The sequence below is a fragment of the Amphiprion ocellaris genome, chromosome 17, assembly GCF_022539595.1.
Source record: "Amphiprion ocellaris isolate individual 3 ecotype Okinawa chromosome 17, ASM2253959v1, whole genome shotgun sequence".
Classification (NCBI taxonomy): domain Eukaryota; kingdom Metazoa; phylum Chordata; class Actinopteri; family Pomacentridae; genus Amphiprion; species Amphiprion ocellaris.
The window spans coordinates 13,016,176-13,026,211 of NC_072782.1; the positions used below are offsets into that span (position 1 = coordinate 13,016,176).

The 10,036-nt window shown below is 38.5% G+C and overlaps 1 protein-coding gene across 1 annotated transcript; it reads left to right on the top strand.

The window, feature by feature from the left end:
• The first annotated feature begins 2,797 nt into the window (after positions 1–2,797).
• Positions 2,798–10,036, top strand: nxnl2 (nucleoredoxin like 2). Its single transcript, XM_023264633.3, has 3 exons — positions 2,798–3,341; positions 4,800–4,963; positions 7,440–10,036. Exons 1-3 carry the CDS (start codon positions 3,040–3,042, stop codon positions 7,496–7,498), a joined length of 525 nt encoding a protein of 174 aa, XP_023120401.2. The 5' UTR covers positions 2,798–3,039; the 3' UTR covers positions 7,499–10,036.

Here is a 10,036-nt window from a genome sequence, read left to right on the forward strand (position 1 = left end):
AATAACAAAAAGACAGGACATGCAGCTTAGTAACACTAACATTAAAGGTTAGTATATACTCTGAAAAACTTCCTGTACAATACTATAAAAAAAACACATCTAATTTTAAAATGTATAGAAATACTAAATGTAATTAAAATTCAATACACAATATTTACACATTTCAAGGCACAGTGATTTAAAGTGATTTAAAATGTAAAATCACAATACGTGATGGCATTGTGAGAATATAAACAATATTACTAGTTTAATGAATTTATACAGAACAGTGTCCTGATGACAGTCGGCTTGACATGAACTGAATCCAGTAAACAGCGACACAGAAAGACTAATAAAATGCATTATTATGCATTCATTAGCTCTGGAAAAACTAAATGGCTGGGCTAAAATAGTCAATCATTTGGCTTGTGTTTGCTGTCTCTTCCATCATCAGCGTCCAGAGGGGTTTCACCTTCACCTCCAGCCTGCTGTCTGGTCATCCGATGGGTTGTGACTGTGATGCTGACCATCTGAGCAGCCCAGCCTGCAGGCCTTCCTCCAGACTGTGTGCCTTATTTGCCTGTTTTTGGACTTTTTGTCTAGTTGGCTTTTTCATAGAGTCATGCTGTCTCCTCCATGTGGGAAAGTCAGACAGTACTCCGTATTTTGCTCTGATTGGTTAACATGAGAGTTGAATATTCCTGGAGATCACAGTCACTTGAGTTGCATATGCAGCGCTTGTTCTGCTTTGCGATGGTGATTTAACAGTGTTTGACAAATCACCTGTCCTTCCCCCGACATTTACTGCTAATCCAAACCAAAGGCTCAAGCCGAACAGGAAACGTCCAAACATCATAGCTCACTGTAAATGTTTAAAGCAGAGTTGATGCCAGAGGAGCTCTGAGTGAAAAAGCATCTGCCTCTGCTCTCTTCTCAGCTGTTTGACAGAACCATGATGGAGTAATCACCACACTGACAGACAGATGTGAACATGTGTGACAACAAGGAGACACTTTCTCTGTTGAGCTGAGACACACTCAAGTCTTCTGGTGACATCCACCAACAAGGATTCAGTGTTTCTAAAACACAATGAATGGACTCATTCACATTGCAAACTGTTGTGTTCATTTGTTTTTAACAAAATATGATGTTTAATGGTGTGAGTGTGCAGGTTACATGGTGGTTTGTCTTTATCAGCAACTTACATGATTCAGTTAAATCAACAAAAACTGTTCACTTTTAATGAACACAAGTACTTTGTGTTGATGCAAAGTTACTGGAATTTGCAAAAAGCAAATTAAAAGATTTTTCATTTAGGAATTTGATTTAAAATAATACACAAAGAGCAATATCACAAAGATGCTTCCATTTGTCTCTCAGAAATGCTTTCAGGTGTTAAGGAGTTTAAGGGAATTCTGCAAAATAATTAATGTTTTTTAACTACCGCTAAAGAATTCCCACTCTACTCATAAACATCAGAGCCCAAATATTAATTTACACACATTAAAATAAGACTAGATGAGATTTTAGATATGAAAAAAGTCATACTGAGCTTTTTTGTGACTTGAGGGGAAATAGAAAAAGAGCGTAATGTGTGTGTAGGGTCATAAGGCAGCACGGTCAGCATGGTTTTCTTGTTTTTCTTGCTCAGGTCCTACTCTGGAGAGGTCAAAGGTTACAGATTACCCTGACCATGCTGAGGGTGCTGATGTGGGCGTGAATAATGGACCCAATTTGAAAACTGTCCACAATGTCTCTCTGCGGTGGCTAGCTGCATATGTACAGTTTGTGTAGTATACAAAACATCATACAAACATATTAATGTAGATCACAAGTAGAATTATTTAGAATCCAGGATGAAGCAGGTGCAGTAGAGAGTAACCAAAGTGAACTAGAACCTGTCAGCAGGTTAAAAGAATCTGATTTTTGCTGCCCTGAAGCTGATTTCCAGTGGTCCTCTGCACTTTTGCACAGCAACATTTTCAAAAGGTGACATATAGTCATGCATGCTATGTCTGTCATTTGGATATTTGTTACTTTTACTTTATAGATTCTATTTGTGTTTCTGTAGCTATATTATCTGTATTTCTCATTTTATTATCTAGTGTGTATTTTTGTTATTTAAAGAAAGGCACTGTAAATGAGCTCTGTCTGTTAGGAGTCATTTGTGATCCAGCAGCTGTGAGACAGAGAGTAGAAACTTTATCTCAAATGTTTTTCAGCAGTTTACTTCTCTATATAATGGTTTATACTGTTTGTGGCAGAGCTGGGTTCACACTGCCTTCAAACACACAACAGAACCCATGAGAACAACAACAAAAGAAGGCTTGAATAATTTCACTTTACATGTATTGAATCTAGAATATGTAAAATTTTCACTTTCTTTAATGTCTGATGAAAAATATGAAACTTTTTTGTGATGTTCTAATTTTTGGAGAAACAGTAAAGCAATCATTTTTTCCACTTTGGGATGATGGACACTTGGAAAAATGCTGAATGTGTTGATTTATCTAGTTATTTTTAAATAATGACAAACAAATACAATGTTCAAGAAAGCCAATCATATGTATAGATGTTTCTTTTTAAATTATGTATGGAATGAAAACTTTGTCCTACTGCACTGAAAACATTTCTGAGTTCTCTCTACTTCTAGCCACGGTTGTGCTGTTTCCATAGAGGTGCCGGACTTCACACTGCAGTGACAAATGAGCCCACAATGAGGAAAAACGTAACCGGTGCAGAAAACGCCAGAGGTTCAGCGACATAAGTCTGCGCATGCGTCACTCTTAGGTGCCGTAAAGCGCTTGAGGACGTCGCGCTGCTGTAGCTGTGTCCTCGGTGTGGCGCCACATGGCTAATGAACTACAACTGTGTTCTGCCTCCTCGTTGGTCCGCAGCTGACTACCGGGATTGGCTGTAAGTAGCTTTAGCGGAAAGGTAAACACCTCAGGAAGCCTACCCAGAGTGTAAAGGTGCTCAAACTTCGCCCCAGATATGAGCTAAACGGACACTCGGACCTCCGGAACTATTTGCTGTGAAGCGTGTGTGAGCGTAGCCGACATGGTGGAGGTGTTCTCCGGACGGACTCTGCTCAATAAAGACGGGGACTTGGTGGACCCGGAGGAGGCTCTGAGGAATAAAGTGGTGGGGATCTACTTCTCGGCGGGCTGGTGTCCTCCGTGTCGCGACTTCACGCCCATCCTGTGTGATTTCTACACGGAGCTGGTGGAGGAGAGTGAACCACCTGCTCAGTTTGAGATAGTTTTTGTCTCCTCAGACAAGACCACGGATGACATGGTTGAATATTATCACGACATGCACGGAGACTGGCTCGCCCTGCCCTTTACGGATGATTACAAACAGTAAGTGTTAAAAAGTTCACACTTTAAACTCACAGCAGTTTGACAAAAGCACCATTAGCTGCACTTGCTGGTGCTTTATTTATCTTCCATCTTGTTAGGATTAAACACTACAGTCCGTTCAGCCTGTTAGGCTCTGCCCCAGCTTATGTAAAATGCTTATGAGGGTCACCCTGTCTGGGATTAGGGTTAAATTAGAGCTGACACACTTCTCTGTTCAAAGTTAACTTCATGATTTACTCCCCTGCATTTGCTTTGTATTTAAAATTCTGAAGTGTGTAGTGCTGAGTCTTTATCACATAAATTCACCTGTAAGTCTGTATATCCAGGCTACAAAGTCCTGTCTTCAAGCATCAGTGTTGGATGATATTTTTACATACCTGAGTAAAAGTAGCAACACCACACTTAAAGCCATACATTCAAGCTGTTACTTGGGTAGAAGTACAGATGTGCTTCAGTGTCATGAGAACTTATTTTGAAGGTAATGTTTATGTTTATAATCTTATTTAGGGCTGCAACTAAAAATATTTTACATTCCACACAGATCATAGGACTGGACCATTTAGAGAAAATATTATTTGTGATTTTTCTGTTGCTCATATTTGATTTGCAATATACTTTGTAAGTCACTCTTCAGTTTAATATTCATTATGTGATATTTTTAAGACGTGATGAAGCATATACAATGAAACTGTCACACAAAGAGGGCAGCATTGACATGACAGTTTAAATCTTGTGTCAGACCTGCTGTATGACTTATTCTAAATATCAACCATTGCATTGGTTTAAACTGATTTGAAATTAATAAATTGTTCAGCCGTAAGTGACTCATTTCTTAAGGAAATATAAAAAAAACAAAAAAACTAAATATGAAACAAAGAGGTAAGTGACTTCTTCCAATATCCCTTTTCTCAGACCAACCATCCAAAAGCTAAAGATACTCATCTCATTGTCAGATACGACGAACAAAAGCAGCAGAAATCAGGGAATGTTTGACATTTGTGCTTACACAGTGTTTGAAAACATTAACTGATGATCAAAAAAACTGGCAGCTTAAACAAAATCTTTAATATTTATTGCTGCTGTATTATTGTGTGTCCATAAGCAAGCAGTATTTTAGTGGTGCAGCTGCTCAAGGTAAGACCAATTTATTTTTTCTTATATATTGTATACTGCAAGGCAGTGTAATTGATAAAAGGACAATAAAATGTTATGATGACAAATTTTGTATGTAGTATTGGAAAGTGTATTTTATCTCGTTGGCACAGCTGTCAGATAAATGTAGTTGATTAATAAGTACAGAATTCCCTGTGAAATGTGCAATCGTAGAAGTACTCAGATTTATACGTATTCCTCTGCTGTCAGAGTAGAGTGTTTACAGAGCAGAAGAAGAACAGCACCCATTCTTACAAGTGCATTTTTCTTCTAAATGTGTGTCTTTGTCTCTCTTTTCTCTCTCAGTGAGTTGAAGCAGCGCTACAAGATCACAGCGGTTCCCAAACTGGTGATCGTGAAAGAGAACGGCGACGTGATCACGGACAAGGGCAGGAAACAGATCAGAGACCGAGGCCTGGCCTGCTTCAGGACCTGGCTGGACGCTGCAGAGATCTTTCAGAACTTCAAGGGTTAGACACCCAGCTGAGCATTATAGAGCTGAACAAAACAAGTAAAATCTCTTTACAGTCGCTGCAGTTCAGTGGGCCAAAAGGTCACAGAAGGCTTCAACAAATTATAATTCAGCTACACAAACTTACATGTATTTATTTATTCTAAACATATTACTTCGTTTGCTTTATTTCTTGAAACGACGACATTTTTTACTTGCGAAGCACTCTAAAATCCTTCAAATGAAACCATCTGATAAAGAAAAATTTAATTTTGGTTCAGTTGCTCACACGTTATGGTCTGATGAGGGATTTGCTACATAGATATTAAAGTTGCAGAGCTGCACCAAACATCCTATGCACTTAATCTAAGCCTCAGGCATGTCCTTTAGGGAAAATATGTGTTTAGTGTGACCAAAACAAACCAGCTGCTGCACTCTGTTTATTTTAAAGTACACTGATGTAACTAGTTCAGCTAAACTGCTCTTATTAATTAGATGTTTCCTTTCCAGGGAGCTTGCCTTTGTATATTTCTAAAAAAAAAAAAAAAAAAAAAAACTACTTGTAGTTCCATTTTGAGATGCCTGTATATTTTTATATTTGTTTTTTTTTTTATCAGCAGGTAAGATTTATTATAAATAATAAAAAAAAAATATATATATATATATATACATATACTGTTGGATCTTGTGTTTTATATCGTATGTCAAGGAGCTCATGTTTCATGAACAAACAAACTGATTCCCTTTTGCCTCGTTAAACGGCAGAAAGCCCACGGGATCTGTTTCCAGCATGCTAGCACATTCTCTTCCACTGCCCTAATTGCCTGTTTCCTTTGTGTATGCTGACACTGCTGTTAACACTTTGTGCATAAAACATCCAACAGACATCAGTATGATGAGTCTGCACTGGCCCGTATCTCCAAGTCAGTTTACCTTATAACATTAAGTCATCAAAGAGCACAGTTTCACCCCCAGTGATGCCTCTGGTGCTTCATCATTCAGGGATAAATTTGCAGTCTAGGTGTTTCTCCTTTAGTCAGGTCAGGTGTATTTATGCCGGCCTTTATCCCAGGTTTGTCTCAAAGGGAGGATGGTGCAGAGAGACGAGTCTTCTTAGATCTCTCACTGAGTCAAATGATGCAACTCCTCAAAGGTGGAACGAAGCGCAAGAGTCAAATCAGCTCGTTATAAAATGATGTGACAAACCCACAGACATCTGCTGCACATCAAAGTGAATCTGTGTCTGACATCCAGGAGAGACAGAACTTTATTGATCCAGTTTGCATCATTATTCCACAGGGGCAAATTTGTGGAAGTTGTAATTTCACAGTGGACCATGTGAGGTCGCTGTGGTGTCATATATAAGAACATGGGTGTTGAATTAAAAGCATTTTACCACTCATTTGTACATGCTACACTGGAGATGAGCAGCATGAATGTTCATCCAGTCATTATGACTAATTTAGAGGAATATACTGTAAACCACAATTTAACTTAGATGGCCAAGATGATATGGTTTCTGATTTAAAGTGTTCCTCCTCTAAAAAAAATCAGTTTTTCTTACTGTTATCTCGCTTCACTGTGCAGAATCGTGTCTGTGAAGACTCTGTGGGGTGTTTCCACATGTATCTACTGAAGGAGGGAAAAAGTTATCATGGTCCATGGACTTTCCAGTGAGGCGGGAAACATGCTGTGTCCAGCAGTTAAATATTTAAGAGGGAGATGTTTCAGTATTTATGGATTCTGGACTTTGCAGTGAGAGGGAGACCAGAATCATTAAGTCGATGGCCAGCACATAGGAAGCTGTTTACTGTAGTTGTATTATTTATATACTATAGTCCCACGAGGGACAGGCCATGAGAAGACTGGATACACACACACACACACACACACACACACACACACACACACACACACACACACACACACACACACACACACACACACACACACACACACACATATACACACACAGTCATGGGAAAAAATATTAGACCACCCTAGATTTCTTCAATTTCTTGTTCATTTTAATGCATGGTACCACTAAAGGTATATTACCTGAAGAATACAATGAACACGACAAAAAATGCAGCTGATTCCATAATACTTTATGTCTTATTTGACATGCTTAAGCTTAATTGTATTCCCAGAGTAAATGGGAGGTCATTTCATGTCATAAGCAGCACTGCACATGCAAAGGCCTAGAGTGGTTTCCTGCTGACATTCAAGCCGTAGCACAACTCAAGTTGTCAGCTCTCACATAATTCCTAAAACAAAAGAATTATGTGAAGCCACAAAGGCAGCCATCTTTCCACTGCTGGAAATTGGCAAGAGTGAGAGACAGGCAGCGAAAAAACTGAAGATCTCCAAAACGGCCATTCATTACACTAAGAAAAACAAGCCAAACGTGGTACTACCAAATTGCTAGCGTGTCAGGGCAGGAAATGCTTTTCTACCCCACGAGATGACTGTGATCTCATCTGTTCTTGTGTCAGGAATCATCGTCAGACCTCCAGGGACCTTAAAAATGAATGGCCACGTTGGAGAAATGTGACTTGTTCGGCAAGGACAGTTGGAAACCGATTTCTTGAAGTTGGTCTGAAGTCACACAGGACATGGAAGAAGCCTTTCATCAATGAAGGGCAGAGGAAAGCCCAGTTACTCTTTGCTGGGGATCACAAGGATTGGACTGTTGATGACTGGGCTAAGGTTCTCTTCAGTTATGAGTCCCAATTTTCAGTCAATGCCCTCTCCAACCAACTTACTGGTTAGGAGGAAGCCTGGAGAAGCCTACAAGCCAGACTGTTTTGCCCCTACAGTAAAACAAGGGGGTGGATCAGTGACGATCTGGGGTTGTTTCAGTCTGGGTGGAACAGGGCAAATGCAATTGTGTGAAGAGCGAATAAACCAGGTCATGTACAAGGCTACTCTTGAAAACAGTCTTTTTCCATCAGCTGGAAAACTCTTTCTCGAATGACTGGATTTTCCAACAAGACAATGCCCTTTGCCACATGGCAAAGTCAGTTAAAGCCTGGATGGAGAACCAGAACATTGGAAATAATCACCAGATCTAAATCCAATTGAAAACCTGTGGAAAATCATCAAACCCAAAATGGAGAACCACAAGCCCAAAAACAGAGCAAATTTGTTTGAATTTCTGCAACAGGAATGGGCTGCTGTGATAGCAGAACAATGTCAGAAGCTGGTGGAGAGCATGTCAAGATACATGGCTGCAGTCATCAAAAACAATGGTTATGCAATCAAGTACTAACTGCAGTGTGGCTCATGTGCCTAATACAGACAGAAAAGAAAACATGGAAGGCCTAAAAGCTGTTTTTGGCAGTACAATGCCATAGCTATTGATGTAAGAACTTAAGTGATTTTTGGTTATTATCAAGAAAACCATGGAAAATGGCTAGCTATCAGCTCTTACATTAAACTCTTATCAGCTATTTTTGTTGTTATCAAATGGACCTGTAGTTGTACCATGCATTAAAATGAACAAGAAATTGTAGAAAACAAGGGGGTCTAATATTTTTTTCCATGAGTCAATCTGTCTGTCTGTCTGTCTGTCTGTCTGTCTGTCTGTCTGTCTGTCTGTCTGTCTGTCTGTCTGTCTGTCTGTCTGTCTATCTATCGATCTATCGATCTATCTATGTAATGGGAATCCATTTAGTAACATTACAGGCCAACTTTTGAAAAAAGCTTTGGAATTATAAATACATTCAAAAGGATAGTGTACTACATGTGAAGTTAAATTCAAAGTGTTTTGACTATATGTAATTTGCTACATATAATAAAAAGAGCTGAGTTTCAGATCTCACTCTTTGTTTATAAAACCCTTAATGGATAAGTTCCATAATACATTACTGATTTGTTAACTTTACTTTCTGCCCCAGGCCTCTTAGGTCATCATCACATTGATTCCTCTTTTCTGGTTATTACACCCAGGCTCTGAAACAGTCTCCTGATCCACATTAAATCCTATCCCACTGTTAGCAATTTCAAATCACATTTAAAGTCTCATCTTTATTCTCTTGCTTTTAGCTTTTCCTGTAGCTGCCCCAGTCATGCTCACTCTCAGTTTCTTTATCAACCTGCTGTTTTTTATTGATCGGTTGTCTGATTTCATTCATTTTTCTCCTCAAGTCTTTTGCTTTTATAGCTCTGCCTCTTTTTTAACCTAGCCAATATGCTTTACCTTGTCTGTCCTGTTCATGCAGTTGTCTTCACATGTTCATACTTATAGTTTTCTGTGATTCTTGTCACTCCCTTCATGCATTTACTTGCAACATTACACATTATTAACTTTGTGTCTTCTCCCTCCTGTGGTGTTTCTGCACCTCTCTGCATTCCACAAACCAGTGTCCATGTTCTCTTGTTTGTTGTCTGTCTGTCTTGTCTCTGTATCATTGTCTCTCTCCCCTTCACCCTCACCCTAACAGGTCGAGGCAGACAGCTGCCCTCCTTGACCCTGGTTCTGTTGGAGGTTTACTTTCTGTTAAAAGAGAGTTTTTGCTCTTTACTGTCACCAATATGCTGCTAATCGGGAATCTTTGGATTTGTTGGGTTTTCACATGTATGATGTTGTAAAGTCTTAACTTTTTGTGTAGTCTTGTAAGATGTATAACACTGTAAGTTCTTAACCTTAACATTTCGGTTAGTCAGATTAATTTATGTTAAATATAATCCTATGGGATCTTAACCATAATATTTGCATTTTTAGGCAAATTTACATAATTAGTTACCTCAATATTTTATTTAATCAAGCTAATTTGTATTTTACATGTTATTGTAGAATCATAACTGTAATATTTAGCTTACTCTGGAAATTGCGCATAAACTGAAACAGTATGGGCTGAACCTTAACATTTTTAAACTTCTAAAATTTGCAACACGAACCTTATTTTTCTGTTGGAAAGCACTTTTGATCAATGAATGTTGTTTTAAATGTGTTACATGAATAACAGTGACTTGACTTGACTTTGTAACTTACTACACTTTCTATCTTATTACATTTACTTTTCTTGCCTATTATTACTTATAATTAATGTATTACTAAATATTTTTAAAATAAACACATAAATACTGA

Excerpts from the sequence above, each read along its gene's own strand:
- nxnl2 (XM_023264633.3), top strand. The coding sequence starts at position 3,040 with ATGGTGGAGGTGTTCTCCGGACGGACTCTGCTCAATAAAGACGGGGAC. Across the intron at positions 3,342-4,799 it reads TTTACGGATGATTACAAACA|TGAGTTGAAGCAGCGCTACA; the intron begins GTAAGTGTTAAA and ends TTTCTCTCTCAG. Across the intron at positions 4,964-7,439 it reads GATCTTTCAGAACTTCAAGG|GAATCATCGTCAGACCTCCA; the intron begins GTTAGACACCCA and ends TTCTTGTGTCAG.